The 23,340-nt window shown below is 68.5% G+C and overlaps 1 protein-coding gene across 1 annotated transcript in view; it reads right to left on the bottom strand.

Annotated features, from left to right (window-relative positions):
• The window catches only part of NOTCH1 (notch receptor 1), a gene marked incomplete at its 5' end in the record, with an annotated part of 44,501 nt that extends 23,742 nt beyond the window's left edge, over nucleotides 1–20,759 (bottom strand). Inside the window, 5 exons of the mRNA XM_081104297.1 lie at nucleotides 462–584; nucleotides 2,721–3,059; nucleotides 3,735–3,997; nucleotides 19,020–19,101; nucleotides 20,699–20,759. Coding sequence (XP_080960423.1) covers nucleotides 462–584; nucleotides 2,721–3,059; nucleotides 3,735–3,997; nucleotides 19,020–19,101; nucleotides 20,699–20,759 — 868 coding nt within the window. The remainder of the gene's footprint in view (nucleotides 1–461; nucleotides 585–2,720; nucleotides 3,060–3,734; nucleotides 3,998–19,019; nucleotides 19,102–20,698) is intronic.
• Between the last annotated feature and the right edge of the window lie 2,581 nt (nucleotides 20,760–23,340).

The raw sequence follows: 23,340 nt of genomic DNA, 5'->3' as shown, positions 1-23,340 counted from the left end.
ACCCCAGCAGGGACCCTGCGCCCCAGCAGGGTCCGCCTCCACCAGGAAGCCTTCCAGGGCTCCTCCACTCCGTGCCAGCCTGAGTCACGTCTTCCCCTTTGCCACGGGCACCAGGTGGCTTCTATCTCTGCTCTGACTGTGCACACAGGTGCGCTGGGGCCCACACGTGCCTGCCATGCCCTCCGAACTGGCAGTGTCCCTAGGTCCTACCCAACCAGCTGGGCTCAAACCTGGGGACTGGATTCTGGTACAGGGCTGCCTGGGCCCGGGCTGCCAATGCCCACGTCTACGCTGACCCCTGGGGGGGGCGGCTCAGACCCTGGTCATGGGCAGAGGGGCTGCCCCAGGTCACACCGTCCTCCTGGCCAGGCCCGGGCTCTCGGGCCTCACCGCCGCCTCCCGTGGGCAGCAGTGTGACGGGGGGGTGGGGGGGGGGCACCCGCTGCCCCGCGGGCACATGCCTGTCCACTCGGGCGGGCAGCGGCAGTTGTAGGTGTTCACGCCATCCACGCAGGTGCCCCCGTTCTGGCAGCTGTTTCCCGGACAGTCATCGACGTTCTCCTCGCAGTTCTGGCCGGTGAAGCCTGTGGCGAGAGCGCCCGGGGCCCGGTCAGCCCTTGCCCTGCGGCACCCGCTGCCTTGGGGTCCGTCCCCCATCCCTGCCCTCCCCAATCCTGTGACCAAGCAGCACGTTTCTCTCCAAGGAACCGTCTGTAAAGGGCAGTTGGGCCCGGTTGGCGTGGCTCAGTGGTTGAGTGTCCACCTATGAACCAGGAGGTCACAGTTCAATTCCTGGTCAGGGCACAGGCCTGGTTGCGGGCTTGATCCCCAGTGTGGGGCGTGCAGGAGGCAGCCGATCCACGATTCTCTCTCATCGTTGATGTTTCTCTCTCTCTCGCTCCCCCTCTCCCTTCCTCTCTGAAATCAATAAAAACATACATGTATGTGGTGTGTGTGTGTATATATATATATACATATATACATATATACATATATATATATATATTTTAAAAAGGGCAGTTGGATGGACAGATTCATGGGCACACGTTCTGAGGGTCCCGACAGAAACCCTTCCGTGGCCGGGAGTGCCTAGGGCTCCGTGGCCGGGCACTGCCTGCAGGCCAGGCGCTGTGCAGGGGCGCTGGGCCACAGGTACCCCACTGGACAGGAGCCGCAGGGGATGGGGGCCTCCAAGCTGGGCAGCGGTGTGGGCAGGACCAGGTGGGCAGTCCTAGGGGCGCCCAGAGCCGCTGTGCCCAGCTCCTCCCAACCCGGGGCCGACCTCCGCGGGGCTCCCTGCCCGTCAGCTGTTAAGCACACACCTCCCGCGGTCAATGACCAGCCTGGAGAGGTGTGTCCGGCAACAGCCACACTGCAGCCGGTTACCCATTAACTCCCCGCCTCCCCCCCGCCCCCCAGCCTCTGAACACCCTGCCCTTAGAGACCGAGTGCCCTCCGCCCCCCAGCTCCCCGAGCAAAAGCCAAATGGAAGTCAGAGTGGTTTGGGGAGCACCCCACATCAGAGTCAGGGCCCATGTTCTGCTTCCCGCTATGTTGGAGGGCCCCACACCCCAAAGGATCTCCTTCTAAAGTGGGTGGGCTGGAGGGCTGGAGAGCTGGGCTCACCCCGACCAGGGCTCCCTCACCCACCCAGGCAGGAGCAGCACGGAGGCCCCAGCTCGAAGTCACACAGCCCCCAAGAAGGTATCTGAACTGAGAGCCTGGGGTTGGCCTGGCCGGAGGGCTGGGCCCTCACTCCCCAGAGACCGAGGAGCAGCCGCCGAGGCTGGCGGGAGGGAGGCTGGCGGGAGGGAGGCTGGCGGGAGGGAGGCTGGCGGGAGGGAGGCTGGGGGGCAGCGGGGCGCCCTGTGCGCGCAGGAAGCCTGTGCCTGGCGTCCGCACGAAGAGGCAGCGCTGCGGTGAGGCCGGGCGTGACGGCCGAGAACACACTTCCTCTTTGCAGGGCCCAGTCTGGCGGGTGGCGTGGGGGCTGGGGCCACCCCCAGGTCATCCCCGGGTCAGCCGGGCGCTGTGCCCCGAGGAACCACACCCCACCCACTCCCCTGCTGGGGTCCCACCTCCCCGTCTGCAGCTGACAGACCAAAGGTTTTGTTATTATTTTTATGTCACCAGCAACCGAGATAAACTATGATGGAAAGACCAGTATAACCTGGTGCTGCGGGCCTGCTGGGGGGGACAGAAGGGGTTCTGGTGCCTGCCGGGGCCCCCACTGCACCCATGGGAGCCCAGGAGACAGGAGGGAGGACCAGCCCCACCCCCGGGAACCAGGGGGAGCCCCGGGTTGCACGGGTGAGAGCTCCCACAGCAGGGAGTTCTGCACCGTGCACGGGGCTCTAGGGACCCCAAGATGAGGGGACTCCAGAGTGGCGGTGCCTGCTGCTCGGAGGGAATGCCAAGGAGGCCCAGCCAGACTCGGCCAGGGCCAGGCCTCCCCAAGGAGCTCCTCCAGGGGCTGCGGGGGTCCTGGGCCCTCTGGGGGTTGTGGGCCCAGCTGTCCAGTCTCAGCAATGCCCACCCGTCAGAAACGGGCAGGTGGGGGCCTGGGGTGGCGGCTGGCCCTACGCCGTGCTCCTCACGCCCTTCCTTACTCCAGACCAACGCGCACGACACACCCAGGGCCACCTTCTGATGTGCGCTTGGGGCGCAACCCCTGGTCACCCCGTCCCCCCCGCCCCCCCCGGCCGAGGCGGCCGGCGTACCTGGCAGGCAGGCGCACTCGTGCGTGGTGTCGCCCGTGGGCCGGCAGGTGCCCCCGTTCTGGCAGGGGGAGGGGCTGCAGGGCACGTAGGGCAGCTCGCAGTGCTGGCCGGTGTGGGTGGCGCGGCAGACACAGCGGTAGGAGCCGACCTCGTTGAGGCAGGTGCCCCCGTGGCGGCAGGGCGGGGGGCTCAGGCCACACTCGTTCACGTCCTGCCGGCAGGTGGGGCCGTGGAAGCCAGGCGGGCAGCGGCAGATGTAGGAGGCCTCGAAGGGCAGGCACTGGCCGCCGTTGGCACAGGGGTTGGAGGCGCACGGGTCCGCCTGCTGGCACGTCTTCCCTGGTGGGCGAGGCGGGTAAGAGGGGCGCTCTGGCTGCCCTGCCCCCACGCGGGCCTCCCCCCAGGACCCGGAGGTGCGGGGCTGGGAGGGGCCAAGCGGCATCTTCTCTTTAACCCCCTGGACCAGCCGCCCAACGCGGCCCTTTCTGTCAACGAGGGACCGGGGCCCAGGGACCCAGGTCTGACGGGGCCTGTGTCCGAGCTTCCGAGCCCACACACCCAGGAACTTCCGTCTAGGGCAGCGATGGCGAACTCATTTTTTTTGGTTGATTTTTCTTTGTTAAATCTATAGTAGGTTGCAAATATCAAAAAGTTTCTATATGTGACACGGCACCAGAGTTAAGTAAGGGTTTTTCAAAATGCTGACACACCGAGCTCAAAAGGTTCGCCGTCACTGGCCTAGAGCCCTAGCCCCTGGGCAGCAGGAGGCAGCGAGGGGGGCGCGCAGTCAGCGGAACCCCAGCTCCAGGGCTGCAGTGGGGACTCGGGTGGAGCTCGGAGCTGTGTGGGGATCACAGTCCCCGATGGCCCAACGAAAGCCCAGGGCCTCCTCCGGCCACTCGGACGGGCTGGGCACCTGCCAGCTCGGCACATGCCGGGCAGCGGGGCAGGGCCAGGCCAGCCCGCCCTCGGGGGGACGGAGGGGGGGACGAGGGCCGCCGCCGGCTCCCTCACCTGACCAGCCGGGGGGACAGAGGCACTTGTAGTCGGCGAGCGTGAGCAGGTCGCAGGTGCCGCCGTTGCGGCAGGGGTTGGGGAGGCAGGCGTTGTCTTGGGGCGTCAGGCAGAGGGGCCCGGAGAAGCCCAGGCGGCAGCTGCAGGTGTAGTCCGCCAGGCCGCCCCGGTCCAGCACGTGGCACGTCCCGCCGTTCCTGCAGGGGGCGCTGAGGCAGGGGCTGTGCACCTGGCACCGCTGGCCCACGAAGGCCTCGCTGCAGCTGTGGGCGACAGACACACCGAGCGTCAGTCCACGGCCACCCCGCCGCCCGGCACCCGTCTGGGGGCCCCGCCGCCCAGCACCCGTCTGGGGGCCCCGCCACACGGCACCCGTCTGGGGGCAGTGGGCGCGGCGGACGGGCTACCACGGGGGCTCCTCCAGGGGACGTGGACGTGTCAGGGCTGTGACTGCACCACACGGTGACTGTGCCACATGCCACGGAACTGTACACTGTCAAGCAGCTAATTTGGTACTAAGTGAATTTCACCCTCGTTAACTGGGGGAACGGGCTAGAGACCAGGAGGTTCAGCAGGACCCGGCTTGGATCTCAGCAACCCCAGGGGGGCGCAGACCGGCCAGAGCCGCTGGGGGTGGGGGGTGGGGGCGCGCGGAGTTGGCTCTGAACTCGGTCGTGTCCCCATCCCCCTCTGGGCTTCCCACGACGAAGATGCCTCCCAGGGACCTCGTTGGGGCTCAGCTTGGCGCCCCGCCCCACCCCCACCCGGCTCATTCCCTTTGGGATCAAGTCTTCCCAAGAGACATTCAGGCAACACAGGCCGGGATGGGAACCCCCACTTCACAGAGGGACAAACGAAGGTGCCGGGGTCCTTCCTGAGCTCGGGGACAGGCGGGCAGGCCTGTGTCCCCCCAGAACACTGCAGGCACCTCGGGAGCAGGTGAGCAGGAGAGGCCTCCTGCCTCCCTTCCCCACCTGGTGGCCCGGCGTCTAGAGCTTGGACCGTACCCCCCGCCCCCCCCCCCCCACCAGGGCACCTCGGGCCTCGCTCTGGCGGGAAGGCTCAGCGGAGGCTCTGGGACCAGCCAGGCGTTGCCCTTCCCAGAGGCAGAGCCTCTGAGGCAGAACGTGCCGCCCGCGGAGCCTGGGAAGGTGGCCTCCTTGCTGCGCCCACAGCTCTGGGCACTGGGGCGGGGGTGGGGGAGCTGGCGGGGTGCCAGGGGGTCCCCTGGCTAAACAGGGGCTCAACGCTCTTGGGCATGAACCGTCCGCCTTCCAGAGCCCAGCAGGAGGGGGCTGCCCTGGCACCGCCCCTGGAGCTGTGGCCACATTTAAATGCCAGCTGTCCAGCCCTCACTCCCGCCCCTCGCGGTCCCCCCAGGAGAAGGCCCGGCCTGAGGGCAGCGGGTGGTGGGGGCCGGGCCTGAGCGTTTCTCGGCAGCTGGGCTGCTCCCTGTCCCCCAGGCTCCCTGTCCCCCTGAAGGCTTTTATCCGTGGCCTCGGCTTGGGCAGGATGGACGGGGAGGGCGCAAAATGGCCACACCGGCCCACCATCTGTTGCCAGAAGCCAAAAGTCCCAAACAACTGGCTTAGAGAAACAAGCTGCCCGGTGGGAGGGCCGAGAGCCACTCAGGCCTGGGCGGCCGGGCAGACGCCAGGGGAATCCTGGGGCTCCGCAGCCAGTGCTGGGGCTCCCCCAAAGCCTCACTCCCCGGGTCCAGGAAGGCGGCTGGGGCTCCCACAGTGTGTGGATCCAGTTACAGGCCACGGCCCTGGCCTGAGCTCACTGGGAACGGGCGGGGGAGGGGGCAGCGGCAGCACCTCCCCCAGCCCTCAATGCCTCCCATTGTCAGGAGGCGCTGGCTACCGCTCCCACTGGGAGAAAAGGCTCTTTTTTCTTTCCGAGCGGCCGGCAGAGCGGGCAGCGGTGGGTGCTGGGCAGAGGGCACTGCCCATCCCAGCGGTGGGAGCGGCCTGGTCCCGCCTCCCTCTCACTCTCTGCCCCCCCAGCTCCAAGGGGAGTGGAGGCTGCCCGGTGCCCTACATTTTGTGGGCTAGGCCTGTCACTGGTCCTGGGGGCACCACGGGGACCCTGCCACTACAGCAACCCCCGCTCAGCACCCTGATGTGTCTGGACACTGGGTGTCCCCCGAATGGACCAGAAAGCCCTGCCCAGATATGACTGAACCCTCGAGCCCTGGGGCAGCGTCCCAGGAAACACCCCCTCTCGGCCCTCGTGCCACCCCGTCCTGAATGGGGACCCCAAGGTAGAGGCCTGGGAGAACCCGCTGGCTCGGGCACAGCACAGCCAGGCTGCATGAGGCTGGGCTGGCGGGAGGAGAAGGCGCCCAATACGTCAGGCGTCGGCAGTGGACAAAGGCGGCGGGAGCAGGTGCCTGTGGCAGGGGACGCGGCGGCAGCTGCTCCCAGCCGGGCGCACGGCCGCCAACCCCAGCGGGCGGGAGCGGGAGGCTCCTCCGTGGGGAACGGCAGCTGAGAGGGCCCATTGTCTCTGCTCCCGCCAGGCCTGGTGGACGCACCGTGAAGGCATGCTGCCCGCCCTGGGGCAGGGCCGGGGCACAGCCGCCCCCCGCCCCCCGCACCCCAGCTCTGGGTCAGGCAGGGCCACCAGGGAGGAGCAGCCCTGGAGGTGGGACAGGAGGTGAGGCAGGTGCTTGGGGGCGGAGGGTGGGCTCCAGGTGCAGCCAGGAAGGGAGGACGCCAGGTGAGCAGGTCTGGTCCTGGGCCAGTCCCGAGGCCGTGCCTGCCTGGCCCCTAGGCTCCAGCTCCAGGTGGCTCCAGCCCCGCACCGCTCTCCTCCGCACCTGACTCCCAGCCTGGCCACAACGCTGATCTTCCCAGGGACAGACAGACACCTGTCGCCCAGCGACCAGACTTCCCTAAGGAGGTGGCTCATTGGTTGAGCGCCAACCTATGAACCAGGAGGTCACGGTTCGATTCCCAGTCAGGACACATGCCCGGGTTGTGAGCTCCATCCCCAGTAGGAGGCGTGCAGGAGGCAGCCGGTCAATGATGTTCTGTTCATTGAAGTTTCTCTCTCTCCCCTTCCTCCCTGAAATCAATATATGTGTGTGTGGGAGCGACCACACGGCCCCTGGCGGCCATTCTGTCCTCGACACCTGTCCGAGCGGGTCAGTGTGTCTTGTGGGGACAGCTGCCCGGGGTTGGCGAGGGAAGTCCCACCCAATGTTTGCCTGGATTCGGGGCTTCCTAGGGTGACCTGAGCCACACCTCCTGTTGGCCCGGCCTGTCCCTCTGGGAACCGCCCTGTCCACGCTGGGTGGCCTCGAATGGCTGTCCCTTCCTTGCTCCCTCCTGAAGGGGGTCACTCCAGCGTCTGCTCCTCCACTCGCCTTCTCCCCATCCCCTGGCAGGCAGCAGGTGAGTGACAGGTGGGGCTGGGGGCTCGGACGGCTTCCGGCAGCCGCCCGCCCGCCCGCCCAGAGCAGCGCCAAATGGCCGCGGGGCCTGCTGTCCCCCAGCCGCTGCGCTTTGCTGCAGCCTCACTGTTTCCACTGTGGGCCCCTCCCCCGCGCGCTCCGCATCCGCAGAAATGCGACCCCAGAAAGCCTCGCAGGCAGATGTTGCCGCGACCTTTCACCCGGGACTAATCCTAAATGGCGCTGTTTTCCTTTCTGAGCTGAGCGGCCATCTGCCACCCCCAGGGGACAGATGACAGCTCCCTCCACCCCAAGCAAGGGAAGGGGGAGCCACGAAGGAGTGGGGAGCCACAGGCTCAGCTCGCCCTCAGGGACTGTGTGGTCCAGGCGCCCCCCCCTGCCCCCCGCCAGGTGGGAGCCTCCCCAGCTGAGCCAGGCACCCGGGCGGGGCTCCGCCGATGGGCAGGTGACATGCAGCTCCACGCGGGCAACACTGTGGGGGCCGAGGGCTTTCCTGGCACAGAGGCTGCACTGCCTGGGCCCAGGACCCGCAGCAGCAGTTTGCTGGCCGGAGACCACGTCTGTAGGGCCCGGGGCCTCCACCCCAAAGGTGGGCAGTGGCCGAGTCTCCCGACGTCGTGAGGGACAGCCCCGCGGTCCCGGCCCTTGCTCACCGAGCCGAGCGGCCACCTGTCCTTCACCAGCAGGGCTGCCCAGGTGTAGCTGGACGGCGGGACTCCACCCACCTGCCATCCCCACGGCCTCCCCCTCGGCCCGTCTTCCCGCCTCCTCGACCTCCCAGCCACCCTGACAGCAGTTACTCGGGGGCCAGAGGCCCCTCCCACCCCTCACGCCCCCTAAGCCCTACGGCACCGCCTCCCCTCCCAGGCTTCCTGCCCAGGAAGGAGTCGGGTCCTTGGGCTCCTGCTCTGTGCACTAACCAGCCCAGCAGGTCGGGGCCACCGCAGTGAGGCTGGGAGTGCGCACGGCTCGGCCCTGCCTTGCGGCTCTAAGCAAAGACCCCCTGAGGCCCTGAAGCCTCCGCCCAAACCACCAAGATGGGCACGGACCTGGGGCCCCCGCCAGGCAGGCCTCCCGCCCCTGGGCAGCTGGGCCAGGAGCTCCCGAAACCCCGCCCGGGAGGAGAGACTGCCCCTGTGCCAGCCCAGGAGGGGCACCTGTGGGAGACAGGCCAGGGCAGCGCAGGCCTGAGGGGCACCAGGCCCAGGGTCCCCAGGCTCCTGCCGGAGAAGTGGGGGGGCAACAAGCCCAACTCTGTCCCCGACCAAGGCCTCAGCCCCTCCCTGGGCAGAGCCAGCCCAGTGGCCCCACATCCCAGCACCCCCAACCTCCTGAGGGCAGGCTGGCGGGGCTGGGGGACTCTGCCGGCCGCCCAGGCCTCCCCCCACTTGGGGTCCTTTTCCCCCGGGAGCACGGGACAGCTCAGCTCCTCGGAAGAAGCCCCCGGGGGCCCTGAGACCCGAGGGGTGCCACGGAACTGCTCCCAGCCCCTCCCCTCCCCTCCCCAAGCCCCCGGGACAAGGAGCCACAGCAGAGGGTCCCAGGTCCCTTTCACACCTGCAGACACATGCAGACACCTGTGTCCAGACACCTGCTCACCTGCCTGACGGGTGAGGGTGACCTGCGCTCCCAGGAGCCTGGGATCTGCTCACCTCCTACCCTTCCTGCTTCCAGCCCCTCCCTTCCCGCCCACAGGCAGCCAGGGGCTGGGGGGTGGGGGGTGGGGGGGCTCGAGGGCCTCAGGGAGCAGGAGAGGGGCAGGGAGGCAGCCCCCCCCCCCAGAAGGGGCAGCCAGGTCTGATGCTGACAGACCCCAACCCCAAACATCAGTCGCCCTCAGAGCAGAAGGGCAGCAGGAGCGGGGGCGGGGGGGGGGGAGATGGGGTGGGGTGCAGAGGGCGCCCATGGGCCCTGCAGGCCCTGCTTTCTGGCCCAAACAGCTGCTCGCAGGGCTCAGGGCTCTGGGCTCCGGCCTGGAGTCTCTTTCCCAAGCTGCACTTGGGGGGGGGGGGGTTGAACCGCTGGGAAGAGGAAGAGCAGGAAGAGCGGGTCTTCCGTCCTGGCTCCGGGGAAGCCCTTTGTGTGGGGGCCGGAGCCGCCTCCCCTCCCCGGAAGCGAGCTTTCCCACCGCGGGGAACACAATGCCCCCGCACTGTCCCCGCGCCTCCCCTGGACGTGGGAAGTGGCGTGCCGGCCGAAGGGACGGAAAGGCCGGGGCAGAGGTCAGGCGGCTTCCCGGACACGGCCCAGCTGCCTCGGCCAGAGCAGCACAGGCCAGGGGCTCCCACGACCCCCGTGGTGGGGAGCCCATGGGCGGAGGGTGCAAAGCCTGCGGGCCCTCCCCGGGGAAGCGTTTCCCACCTGCTCCCCAAAGACAGAGCCCCACGCTGGAGACACGGCTGGGGTGCGGGTCCTCCCCGGGCTCTCCTGGACCCCTCAAGCCCAGACGGCCCCGTGAGGCCCACGGACGGGCCTGAGAGTCCCCGGCGTGCCCGGGCCTGTGCCCCCAGCAGGCGAGCCCGGTGCTGCGCAGGATCGATGGGCGCCGAGGCCGGGCCGGAGGACTTAATCCCAAAGTTGATTAATTAAGTCAGCAACTGCCGGCGGAGCCCCGCGCCGAAGCCAACCCGATCCCGGCCGGTGCTGGCCTCTGCTCTGCTCTCCGGAGCGATGCCAGGGGAGGGGGGAGCGAGGCGGGCACTCGGGGGCAGCCCTGGCGCTGGGTTCAGTGTCCTGAGAACTCAGGGGAGGCACCAAGGACCCCCTCATCGCAGTCCCAGGAAGAAGAGAGGGAGGCCCCCCACCTGCACTTCCCGTCGGGCTCTTGCAGCCGTCCTGCCGGGACACGTCCTGCAGGTGCACCCCGGCCCGTTTCCGATGAGAAAACGGGGCTCCCGTAGGTTACGTCCAGGGGCGCATCTTCGCCTTCCTCAACACCTCCGGTGGCCAGACTCCGAGGGGAGTCCACAAGGTTGGGGGAGGGGCTGGACAGTGGGAACAGGCCGTCCAGGGCCGCTCAGGGCCGGCAGGAGCTCCGAGGGCAGAGCGAGGGTGGGCAGCTGCCTGCGCAGGCGCCCGTGTCCCTCCCCGGACCACCTGATCCCTGGGACCTGCCGGGAGGCGAGCAGACAATGCGTCCTCACATCCTCACAGCGGCTGAAACACAAAACCTGGCCGGGGGAGCTCCTGGTGAGAGGCCTGGGAACTGGGGCGCCTCCCGCCGGCTCCGATGGGCCCCAGCTCCTCCGCACCCCTTCTGGCCAGCAGGAGGGTCACACCAGCGCTGGACGCCTGTCACCGCCTGCTGGCACTGGGGACGAGGGGCCGGAGCCCACAGCAAGCTGGCCGCTGGGCATTCCTCCCCTGCTCCCAGGACACCCTTGAATCTGGGCAGCGGGACCCTGGCAGGGCCGGCCAGGGGCTGCCCCCGAGGAGGCCACAGTGTGGGGCACTGGCTTCCGTGGTGGTGCCAGCCACTCGCACCCCTCTGGGGTCCCCAGCCCCCTTTCCCTCTGGCCTTCTCTCCCAGTCACATCAGGCCAGCGCTCCCCAGCCCCACCCCTGCTCGGCAGACCACCAGGCTCCCGGACCCCCCACCGCGCCCTCTATCTCACCCCAAGCCCAGCACAGCCCCCAAGGTGCCTGGGGACACTGCCAATGCTGGGAGACAGTCCGGCCACCTGCACCCAGGCCGGGGTGGCCCAATGAGGGAGGGGCCTACATGTGACACCCTGGGGACAGGCTGGGCCAGTTGGCCTGGGTGGAGGGCTATGGGGGAGAGGGGGGACTTCCATATGGAAAGCGGGGGTCCCGCCCTGTGCCCTTGCATGACCTTCCCCCAAGCCGCAGTGGCCTGGCCCCTGGAGGAGCCCGTGGGCAGGAAGGGGCTCAGGGGGTAGAGGGGGGCTCGGGGGACAGGGAGAGGGGGGCTCGGGGGACCAGCCGTCTCCCTCCCATAGCCCGTGTGAACCCGCATCATCTGAGAGGCGCCGCGGAGCTGGAGGAACACGCAGGGAGGCCGCGCTCTGCACCGAGGGGTGCTTCCCACATGGGGTCCCCGTCCCCCCAGGAGGGGGGCTCAGAGAGGTCACGCCCCCACCCACGGGAGGCAGGTGGTTCCAGGGCCTGTGCCATTGACGGCAGCACCGCCCGGGCCAGCGGAGCGGCGTCCTGTGACGGGGAAGCCCAGAGCACAGCCCCCCGCAATGCTGCCCGGGCTGGTAAGCACGCCAGACACGCCTGCTGAGCGCCGGAGCTGCCAAACCCAGTCCCGGCGCCACCGAGGCCTAAGCCCCTGCCACACGTGCACGGGGGGAGGGGGGGGCCTTCAGGTGGACCCAGGAGGCCCAGAGGTGGTCACATCACCGGGCCTCCCGTGGAAGGAGGAAGAGGCAGAGGCCCCAGGGGCGGAAGTGCGGCGCCGCCCCCCCCCATGTTCCCCGTGGGCCTGGGCACCCTCCAGGCCTCAGCTGGTGCCTCTTACTGAAAAGCCGTCAGGGAAACACACACTCAGACGCTGGCTTCTCCCCCAACCGCTCTCATTTCCAGTAACTGCCGTTTCCACTCATCAGCAACCAAACCGAGAGGAAATGGTGGGAGGCAGGGCCCCAGGGCCATGGCCGTCCCTGTCCCTGCAGCTCAGACAGGGACCGATCTTCCCGGAGGCCACTCCCCTTCGCCCCGCGTCCCCCGCAGCAGCCCGGCCCCAGCAGCCCGGCCCCGCGTGGCCTGGAGCGTGGGCAGGGGCGTGTCTGCGGGCGGCAGCACCTTCCAGGCCACCCTGAGCCTGAGCCGCTCAGGAACTCCGGGCCTCAGCAGGTCTCGCCGCCCCACACCCAGGCCCAGGGCAGGCCTGTGGCTCAGCTGTGACTCAGGAGCCGAGCTCCTGCCTCGGGCCCAGCCACTGACCTCTGACCTCTGACGGGACCTGCCTGCCGGAGGCCTGGGCTGGGCGGAGAGGCTGCCTTTGGGGCGTCAACAGGGTGACAGGGACCAGTTTAAAAGAACCAGCAACGCAAGCACTTCAGAGCACCGTCACCCAGGCCACAAGACCCCCCCCACCCCCCCTCCCCCCCCACCCCCCCTCCCCCCCCCACCCCCCCCACCCCCCGGCACGGGAGCAAGGCCCGCAGGTCACAGCCTCCTCCGAGCCGCTGAGAAGCTTCCTGACCGGCCTGGGCTCAGCCTGACCGCCCCTGGCGAGCAGCGCCCCTGAGGCCCGTCCCCACCTGTCCCCATCAGCCCCGTGCAGGTGGCCAGGTGAGCCCTCAGTGCCCGCGGTCGGGGCCTCCCCTCGGGGACAGCAGCATCTGGGCCTGGCCAAGACTGGGCGGGGCTTGGCAGCTGTGTCGGAGTCACCCCAACCCCGCAGCGGACCCCCAAGGCCCTGCCACACAGGTGAGTCCTGGGCCCGTGAGCGAGGAGCCAGGACACGCACAGCCATGCGTGTGAGCGAGGAGCCAGGACACGCACAGCCACGCGTGTGAGCGAGCGCAGAGCCAGGACAAGCACGGCCACGCGTGTGAGCGAGCGCAGAGCCAGGACACGCACGGCCACGCGTGTGAGCGAGCGCAGAGCCAGGACACGCACGGCCACGCGTGTGAGCGAGCGCAGAGCCAGGACACGCACGGCCACGTGTGTGAGCGAGCGCAGAGCCAGGACACGCACGGCCACGCGTGTGAGCGAGCGCAGAGCCAGGACACGCACAGCCACGCGTGTGAGCCCTCCAGGATCCCGGGTGCTCCTCTCAGGAAACGCCGAGCCCCAGGGGCTGTCTCTGCTTCTCAGGGGGAGGGAGGCTCCCCTCAGCCCCAGCTCAGGAGCCCAAGGGGCTGGGCTCTGGACGGGGCGGCCTAGCAGGAGAGGTGTGATGGCTGCACACCCCTGGGGGTGCCCTCACCCACCCGATGGGCAGCACCCATGCCAAGCAGCCGCTTCTCCTCGGGGCGAGGGCAACGCTTCACCTCGTCCCCTGGGAAGTCACGGTAACCTGGTCCCGGCCCCTGAGCATGGGGGGCGTGGAGGAGAGTAGGGGCCACATTTCCCAGAATGCTTCTGTCCCAGGGGCAGCAGGGGTAGGGGTAGGGGGACCCGCAGCAAGAAGGGACCACTCGGGGGTGAGACATGGGGAGGGGTTTCTGCTCCCAGAATTCCACGGGCCTCACAGGTGATGAGGGGACGTCCCCCACCCCAGGGGACGAGCAGGGGCCCGATGCTAACATCCCCCCGTCTGCCTGACCAGAGGGACCACGTCCAGGGTCCCCAGGCCGCTCTGGTGCCTGCAGGAGACAGGGAGACCCCCAGAGCCCGAGGGCAGTGTGGAGAGGGCCCCATCTATGTCCGAGCGTAAGGGGCCAGATCCCGGCTCCCAGCTGCCTCCTGCCCTCGCGCTGGCAGGGAGCCCGAGCACGCAGGGAGCGGGCAAGCCCGGCGGTGCTGACACCCAGGGACACACTGGCCCCGCTCAGGAGGCTCCGTGCCCGCTGGGGAGGCGGCCACACGGCCAGAAGTGAGCACCGATTCTCCCAGGAGGCCTTCCAGACACCGGCCACCCCCACCGCGGCCTCCTCTGGACTCGTGTCCAAGCCGGCACCGGCCTCGATGCCGGTCCCGTACCTGCCGCTCTGGGCGGGTACAGGCGGGCAGGAGCGAAGCCCTGACCCCACTACAGCTGCAGCGAGGGTGAGCCACCCAGAGAACCATCCAGAACCCGCTCCCGGGGGAGAAAGCAGGAATGCTTGCCAGGGGCCAGGAGCCGGGGGGGGGGGGGGGGGGCGGGCGGGAGTGCCTGCCTGGTGGGCACAAGGTCTGTCTGGCATAAAGAAAGTTCTGGAACTAAGTAGGCAATGGTGATGGCTGCACACCCCTGTGAACATACTAAATGGCCACTGAATGGTACCCTGTAAGCAGCTAAAACGGCAAAATGTATACGTGTACTTTACCACCAGGACACTGTGAGCATCTCCCTCCTCCCCCAGATCCAGTGGTGAGGACGGGCGGGGCGGTGCCAGGAGGAGAAGGGGACTTCAGGAAAGGGCACCGCTCCCCTGGCCCGCCCTCCCCCAGGGCGCCTGCCAATCATGCCGGCTTCCAGCAGGTGCGTCCCACCAGCAGGCCAGGTGGTGAGAACAGGGGCCAGGGCTGGCCCCAGACCGGCAGAACCTGCCTCGCCACCTGGCCAGGCCTGACTCCCGGCACCTCTGCCCCCACAGCGCTGCCCACCGCCACCCCAGGCACTGCAGGTCCGTCCCAGGGCCCTGCCGGGATGCAGCCGGAAGGGAGCTTCGGGGCCACCTAACCCAAGCCCTGCACTCAGAGGAGGAAGCTGAGGCCCCAGGAGGAGACGCAGGTCCGAGGGGGACACAGCAAGCCAGAGCCAGGCTGGCCTCGCGTCATCTAGACCCTCCAGGTGGCCCCTAGAGACAGCCAAGTCCCCGCCTTGCCAGGAACCTTCAGGACCAAACACATCCTGACCCACAGCCAGGACGCCCCAGGCCAGCCGCTCGTTAAAGCCTCCGGGAAGGTGGGAAGTTCAGGACAGGCCTGCCCAGGCAGGCGGAGGCTCCCAAGCTGGCCTCGGGCCCCACCCAGCTCGGGCTCAGTATTCCCACCTGTAAACTGGGCATATTAAAGGGCAGAGCCAGCCTCCACCTGGAGAGGTGGGAGGCCGCCGCACAGCACGCCCACCAGGGGTTTTATGGTGCCGTCGGAGCGGCCGTCTGTGGCGCTCCTATGCCCATTATTGAGGAAAGCAATCTAGACGCCCAATCACCTTTGCAAACAGCCACATCCTTTCACTATTTATAGGCGAGACATGAAACAGGAAAGGTGTCCTTCCAGCCCAGGAGGGCCAGGACCTTCGGCCCAGCCGGCCTTCCCAGCAAAGGCGCAGCGCACGAGGGCCTTCGGGCTGTGGCCTGGCACGTGGGGAGCGGAGCAGTCACTCCCCGGGTCCCCTCCTCTGACAACCCCGCTTCTGGGTCCCCGAAGCCTGACCGCGCCCCTGGGCCCGGACCCAGCTCCCCCTCCCTCCGCCCTGCCGACTGCTTGCCCTGCCCCCACCCCCTTCCTGCGAAGAGCGGTTTCTTTCTCTTTCTGAAAAACATTATCGTCATCTTGTCAATGGAAAGAACGTCGGCTGCCGCTCAGGGGCGGGGCCTGGCCCGGGAAGCCACCTCCCCCGACGGGGAAGTCAGCGAGACTTTCTAGTTGACGCCGTGTGTGGACACGTGTTCCTACCCCTGCGCCGTCCTTGAGGCCCAGGCGCCCGGAAACAGCGGAAGTAAGTCCCGTCCCGCAGCGGCCCAGCCTGAGGGCGAGGATGCGCCTTCACTGTCCTCCCCCCTCGCCAGGACCTGCCAGTGACTCAGTGGAAACAGCCAGAGCAGGTGACAGACACGCAGAACGTCCCTCGAAGCCAGGTGGCTGGCCCAGTCGCGTCCCCCCCCAGCCACTTCCTGCCTGAACCTCCGAACCCTCTTTTAAAGGGAAGTCGTGGTCTCGGCTCTGTTTCCTCGAGGGGTGGCCAGGGAGGGCCCGGGCGGCGTGGCAGGACGGGGCAGTGGGCAGGAACCTGGGGAAGAAGAGGCGGGGCCAGCGCCCGCCTGTGCGGTGTGTCCCTGGGGCCACGCGGGGTGGCGGGGTCCCCCGGGGCTGCCCCTCCCTCTGCGCTCACCTCCACCGACAGTCACACACCCGTGAGCTCGCCTCTCCTGCCCCTACACGAGAGAGTGGACTCCACGCGGGCAGAGGCTGTTAACCTGAGCCCGCCGGGCCCAGGCCCGGAGCAGAGCCCAGCACACCGCGGGCGCCCCTCGTGTCTGCGTGGAGCATCGCGGGCGACTAACCCCTCGGCTGTGCGCGCCCCTCCCCAGGCCGTGCCTGGCCGGCCCACCAGGCAGCACCTCTCAGGTCCTCCAAACTCACTCATGAGCCAACTCAGCACGTGAGAGGGAGGATCCTGCTCGAAAGGAGAAGGCGGGAGAAAACGGGCCCGCCCGCGGCCTGTTGCGTGCGCCCTCGCCCACCCCCGAGGGATGCAGCGTGTGGGACCCTCGTCCCGGACGGGGATCTGTGTTCAGCTGGCCCTGCGGCCTGAGGTCACAGAGCTGGGGCAGCAGGGCCAGGCGTCCAACACAGGAGGGTCCACACCTAAAGGCCACCGCCTGCCAGCCAGCCAGCCAGCCGGGCGTTCCCCAGGGCTCTGGGCATGGGGCGGCCCGCTGCTGTGACCCCCGACTTTCCCACAAGCAGGGGAGCATCTTCGTCATCCTCCGGCCTCAGGATGCCCGCTCAGGGCACAGGCCCGGCTGCAGGCCCGATCCCCAGTGTGGGGCCCGTGGGAGGCAGCCGATCCATGCTTCTCTCATCGGTGATGCTTCTCTCTCTCTCCCCCTCATTCCTCTCTGATACCAATAAAAATACATTTAAAAAAACAAAAAGGCGGAGCCCACATCAGTACCCCCCCAGTACCTAGGCTACGAGGTGCAATGCCCGGCCCTCGGCCGCCCGCAGGCCTCCAGCCTCCACCATACACAGGGCCATCGGACCGTGCGGAAGGCCCGTCCTCCTGGCCACCGGCCGAGGGGCGCTGGGACTCCCTGGGAAGACGTCTGCATTTGCGCCTCGTTCCGACCCGGGGCCACCTCATGGCAGCTCCGGGGGGAGTGGCCCTCTCTTCGGGGTGGAGACGGATGATTCACCAGGTACGGACGCGTCTGGCTCCATGACCCACTGTTTCCCACACACGGTCCGTAAACCAGCACAGTCAGAGTTTCCCGAGGGCCCAGGTTGGCGGCTCCACTGCCCTGCACCCTGGCACCGTAGAGGACAAGGGCAGTGCCCCTGCCAGACCGGATGGGCCTCTCTCCCACCAGCAGCCCTGCCGGGGGCTCCGGGGAAGAGTGGGGAGTGGGGGCAAGCAGGCTGGCACAGGCCTCAAAAGCAGAGGGAGGCGGGGCCCTGTCCCCGAGTGGCCACGACACCCCCACACTGCACCGTGCGCCCAGACCTGGCCCTTGCACACCTGGACGTGGCGGGGGCCGACCCTGGTCTGGTCCTTCACTTCCAACACGGCCCCGCCCAGAGGAGGCCCCTGAGGACCAGCTTCCGCTCAGCTTCCGAGTGGATCTGTGGGTGTGCACAATGGGGTCTCTGTGGGCCGAGCTCGGCCGAGTGCCAGGCCAGACCGAGGCGGGCTTCCCGCCAAGGAGGGGGCGCCAGGCCCGGGGGCAGACAAGGCCCGCACCCCGATCAGCGGCCTGGCTCAGGCTGGCAGGGCCCCCAAGGCGCCCAGGCTCGGGGGGAGGAGGGCATGTCGCTCTATCGCTCTGTCCCTGATGCCTCATCCCGAGGCCGGTGAGCGGCGGCGGCAGCCCGTATCCCAAGGCACCCGTTTTGGCCCAGGCAGCACGCGGCACGGGCGTCGGCCCAGGGCGACCTCAGCTTCCTCCAGGCCAGGCTGTCCCTGCTCCCTGGTGGCACTGAGAAGACCCGGCCCCCACGCTGCCCAGCACAGCACCCTCCTGCCTGCCCCAAACCCTCTGCAGAAGCACCGAGACACCCCCCCCCCCCACCCATGCAGGCGCAGGCTGGCGGGAGGAGCTGTGCATTCTGGGAAGCCACGCATAATTAATCACCCAGCATTAATCCGCCTCCCCCGACAATAGCCTCTGCACTTCCACGGGTCCCAGCTGTCGGCTCTGAATGAAGGGAAACAAGATTTAGGGCATCACGCGTCGGTGAGGCTTCTGCGGGAGGAGGAAAAAAGGCCCCAAAAAAGCAGAAGCAAAAAAAAAAAAAAGTAGTGTGCATTCATTAGCATCTGACAAAGACACAATCCCCTTTGTCCAGGAAACTGCTCACAGGCCTGCCTAATTGGCCTCCGTGTGGGCAGGGGGAGCGGCGAGGGGCTGCGTGGCCACTGGCCGAGGTTGTCAGGGGAATGGGCCCTCGGCGCTTGGAATGAGGGCGCACCGGATGGATGGCGGGACGGCGGCTGCTTCCCCTGCGGCCTCCAGGGGGAGGAGGCCTCGCTCCGGCCGGCGAGCGGCTCATTATTCCCATCAGGGATGCATTCAAGTTGAAGGGCACTTGCTACACAAGAAAAAGATCCCCGAGGCTGACGGGGACTCCCAGGCGGGCAGACGGCAGACGGGCACCCCCCTCCCCGACACATGCTCCGTTCACAGCGGGGGACCCAGGACTCGGAGGGTGAAGGGCCAGCCGGTTGGGGGTCAGGTTAGAGCTGCGGATGCCAGGACAGAAACTACACTTCCAATAGGCCCCCCTACTCCCCCAAAACCAGAAGAAACGGGCACGGCCGATGCCACCCACTAGTTCCAACTTTTATCCCCCGGCTGCACCTGAGGCCGGAGGAGCAAGCTGGGCCCAGGAGGGTGGGTTTGGCTTTGAAATAGTCAATTTCTTGCTGAGAGGCACGGCCTGCCGGGAGGAGCCTGAGCCGGGCTGGGCGCTCACCTGCCAGAGGTGCTCCTGGGCTGGCAGGGTGGGGGCTGGGCCGCTCAATAAACGGCCCGCAGTTGCCCTGGCAGGCCAATGGTCTCGCGGGGACTTTTGGACGAAATGGGGTACCGCGAGCTCTCACTTAGCACCCCAGGAGCCCGGGTGGTCCACCAAGGAGAGCTGGACCCTCCAGGGGCCAGACCAGCTCCACACACAGCATAACTGGGGTGATTAAGTAATTGCCAGACTCTGTCCAATAAAAGTAGCACGTGACGCGCCCAGCCTTCTGGGCCATCTCCAGGAGACAATGGCCTAGTGTTCTGTCCCCGCCGGCCCTGCCGCGAGGCAGGGGGCTCCGCGCTGACAAAGCAACAGGTCCCGCGGGCGCAGGTGCTACTCACACACAGGCCTCCATGCCGTTGGGGAACACTTCACACTTCCCGCCGTTCAAGCAGGTCTCGCTGGGCTGGGAGCATCGCAGGCCTGGGGAGGGGCGAGAGGAGAGGTCAGCTCCCAGGCACCCCTTGCGTGAACCCCAAGGGGCTTCAATGTGCTGCCCAGGAAGCTGGAATGAGGGGCGGGAGGAGCCGGCAGGTGCAGCAGGCTCGCTCCGAGCGGGGCAGGGCGGCCTGAAACGCCGCCTGGAGAGCAGTGGAGAGAGCAGAGAGGGCCCTGGGCACGATCCCAAACTCCGCACCCCCACCCCGTCTTCATTGGGGAGCCGGGCTGGGCTGGGGCCCCTATCCAGCCACCAGGATTGTCTTGCTGTTCAAACACGTTCTGCGAGGGGGCAGCGCTGGGGGGTGGCCACACTTGGCTCCCCCGATCGTGGGAAAATGCGACAGCTGCAAGGCCAGCCGCCCCGCCCGCCAACAAAGCGCCCGCCGCTGAGGAATCAGAGCAGCCCATTGTCGTGCCAGGGCCGCCTCCTGGGGCACCAGGACTGCACCCTGGGGACCTGGCCCCGCCTCCGAGGACACCCAATACCTGCTCCCTCAGGCATCTCCGGGGCTGCGCCCCCTGCGCACCCCGGGAAGATGAAGATGCCCCGTTTTAGAAGGAGTCTGACCCCACAAGCGAGAAGAGATTGATTCATCCAGCCCCTCCCTCCCATCCGCCAGGGCTGTGTAATCAGGCCCCTCACGGGGACGGGGAACCCTGCCTTCTGGAAGCGGGAGGTAACTCTTTACTGCAACTCCTAGGGAGGCTGAGTTACCCCCAGAGACTCCTGGGGACCCCCTCCACGTGCAGGGGAGAAATGAATGCGCGCCCCCTCCCCACACCCGACAGCTTTCCAAACTTCAACTCCGGCAAAGTGAAAGTCCCCCCAGAAGCAGCTGAGTCTTCCGCGCCCGGCCCCCCAAAATCTGTCTGTGAGCCAGGAGAGGGGCAGCGCCCTAGCCCGCGGAGGGGGCACTGGCGGGTGGAGCGCCAGGCGCCCGGGGACCCTCGGATCCTGGGTCCGCGCCCCCGTCCCCGGCTTTGCGCGAACTCTGCCGACTGGGTGGGGAGACCGGGCCCACTTCGCGCCCCACTACCCGCCACGCCTCGCACTCGGCCGGGCCGCGCGGCTCGGCAAAGGCGAGTGCGGCACCCGGACCCCACACTCCGCGCCCCAACATCCGCCCCTGGCGCGGGCCAGAGACGAAGAAGAAAGATAAATGGCCCCAAAGCAACAGGAAACCAAAACCGACTCGATTCAAACCGAAAAGTGGTAGGCAGTTCGCCGCCCCGGGACGAGCCCCACGCGCAGCTAGTGGAGGGCGCGAGCCCAGGACTGGGCCTCCCCGGCGCCCAGCGCCCCACACCCGGCTCCCAACCCGACTTCAAACCCGGCCCCAGGAGCGGCGGCACGAGTCCACCCCGGCTGGGCAGGCGGCGCGGGGGAGGGTCAGCCCTCCGCCCTCCGCCCCAGACCCCGGTTGCTCCCTCCCACCCCCTCCCCGCCCCGGGGCGCCCGGTCCCCCTTTCTTCCCACCCTGGCCACCCGCTCCCACCCCGCCCCGGGGCGCGCGTGTCGGGCGCCGCCAAAGTTTCCGAGGGCGCGGAAAGTTGCGGGCTCGCGGGGCCAGGCGCCTACCTCGTGCGCCGAGCGCGGGCAGCAGCGCCAGGCAGAGCAGGGGCGCCAGGAGCGGTGGCATGCCTGCCCGCCGGCTGCCCGCCGCGTCCGGTGGGGGCCTCCTGCGCGGGCCGGCGGGACTCGGGCTCCCCGCGCGCGCCGGGAGAGCCCACGGGCGGCGGAGGCCCGCGACGGCCCTCTCCTTCTTGGCTGGCGGGCGGCGCTGGGCTCCGGTGGCCACTCGGCCCCCGCTCTGCGCCCCGGCTGGTTCCTTCGCTGCCCGCGCCGCGCCGCGCCCGCACCCACGCCCCTGCGCTCCCTCCCGCGGCCGAGGCACTAGTGAGGTGCAGGCGCCCGTGCGCTCCGCCCGCCGGCCCCGCCCCGGCCCCGCCCCCGCCGATCCCTCCGCAGCCCTTGCCCCCCGCCAGGCCGCGCCCCTCCGCGCGCCCCGACCCGCCGGCACCTCCCCCGCCAGGGCACGCCGTCGGAGCCGGGTCCTCCGGGGTGGGGGGCCGCGGAGGGCGGGGGCTCGGGGCTCGGCCCTGTGGGGACTACTTCTCGTGCCGAAAGTTTCCAGGAGCCAAAAGTTTGGTCTCGGGCTGCGGAGGGATCCGGCGACGGTGCCGGGCCCAACGACAATTGGCAACCATTTGCATCTCAATGGCAGAGGGGGCTGGGGCTTGGAGGGAAAAGGGGAGCCTGCGGGGGGCCAGGCCCCGCCGGGAGTTGATCCCCGAGAGGTGGGGAGGAGCGGCCGAAGCCAAGTTCAGGAAACCCTGGCCCCGGGGGCCCCTGCCCCGGAGCCCCGCGGTCGCAGCTTTAAGCCCCCGGAGGACCGAGGCGGGGGACCCCTGGCGTTGGCTGCCGGGGCACTTGACCCAGAGCAGGTGGCCTCGCCTCGCGGGCGGCCTCGGGAAGGAGGCCCCGAGTGACCCCGGGGCCCGCCTCTGGACGCTCCTTGGCCACTTCACTGTCCTGCCCCTTCTCCGGCGCCTCCTGCCTCTGGTGCCCCGCAAAGCGCGCGGCCCAGGCAGACCCGCCGCTAGCGCCCGGGCCGTCCTGGGTGCTCCCACGTGCTCCTTCCGGATGATGGATTTCTCCGCGCCCATGTCAGACTTGGGCATCCTGTGCCAAGGCGGGCTAAGCGCTGGGCGTGCAAAATGCCTGCCATCGTCCTAGGAAACCAGAGGGCACGGCTCCTCAGGGGACAGACATCCCCATACCGGGCGCTGAGCAGCGGCGTGAGGGGCATCCAGCGGACATCCTGGACTAGGTGGGGGTCAGAGGGCAGCCTTAAAGGTGGAGAGGGGCGTCGCCAGGCGCAGTGCACAGGGTAGGACACACCAGCCTGCAGACCACCCGGAGCTGACGAGACGCACCCTTACCAGAGGCCCTGAGAGAGGTGGCCAGTCGGGGCGGGACAGGCAGGTTGCACACCTGGCCCGCCAGCCCTCCTCGGCCCGCCCGTTGTGGGCACTGGGGCAGCTGGGTGCTGTGAGCACTGGAGGGGCAGCTAGTGCAGGCCCTGGGCAGCTGCTTCCGGAGCCTCCCCGCCCGCCTCCTCCCAGGAGCTGGCTGCACCTCTCGGAGTCTGGGGCCACTTCTCTCGGGGCCAGTGCCGGAGCGGGGGCCTGAGGCAGCAGAGACGTGCACACAGTAGCTACCGGGGCCTGGAGGAGCAGATTTTATTATTTATTTATTTATTTATTTATTTATTTATTGTGTTTGTTTGTTTGTTAGAGCAGATTTTACAGACGGAAAGAGGGGCTGCAAAGTCCCTCCCCTGTCCCCCCTGCCCCCCAGCTCACGGACCCAGGGCTTTGCACACCACATGCCCCCTCTTCTGGGCGGGGGTGGGGGGGTGGGGGGGACCGAAGGCCTCAAGCCAGCGCTGCTCTGGGACCACTGCCTGTGCGCCCCCGTGGGAGCCCCGTGGGAGCCCCGTGGGAGCCCCGTGGGAGCCCGGTGTCTCCGCCCACAGGCCCAGGCCCAAAGGACAGGACTGCCCAGCCTTGGTTTGGGAGCCAGTTCTCACCCTTCCTTTGGCCAAGGAGCAGCCCGGAGGGGGGGCGAGCACGAGGGGGGGCAGGAGGGGGACACTGGAAGAAGGGAGGAGGAGTCTTACCTGGGTCTGCCCAGCTGTACCCACTCCACCCTGGGCCTCCACCAGGCAGGGCCACGAGGCCTCCCCGGCTCCCCACCCCTGGGGCAGAGGAGGAGACCCCAGGAAAGCGGAAGTGCTGGGGCTGGGGAGGGGGCGGGCCGGCCTTGGCACGGGGGTGCGAAGAAGAAGCAACTTCATTCACGAATGAGGGCAGATTTCTGCGCCCCCCCCCCCCCGTCTCTCTGAGCCTCCCCAGGCCAGGGCCCTGAGGGGAGTGGGTGGGGTGCTGATGGGGATCCTGGAGGCCTTCTCTTAGGGGGGAGCCCCGGATGGCCCATGATGAGAGCTGAATGGGCAGCCGCCTGCAGTCACTGTGGGCTGCCTGCCTGCTCCGCGGGGCGGGGACGAGGTGGGCAGAGAGGCCCCTGCACAGGCCCCGCTGGTCCCCTCCTTCCTGCTCTGCAGGTGCTGCCTGGGCCCCCCTAGCCCGGGGTGGGGGGCATCATGCTCCCCTTGTTCTGGCTCCAGTCAGGCCAGTGGGGCCTGGTCACAGCGGACA

This window comes from Myotis nattereri, assembly GCF_964212035.1.
Source record: "Myotis nattereri genome assembly, chromosome: 12".
In the NCBI taxonomy this organism is placed as follows: domain Eukaryota; kingdom Metazoa; phylum Chordata; class Mammalia; order Chiroptera; family Vespertilionidae; genus Myotis; species Myotis nattereri.
The sequence above is the reverse complement of the archived record's forward strand: the minus strand, read 5'-3'. Positions and strand labels throughout refer to the sequence as shown.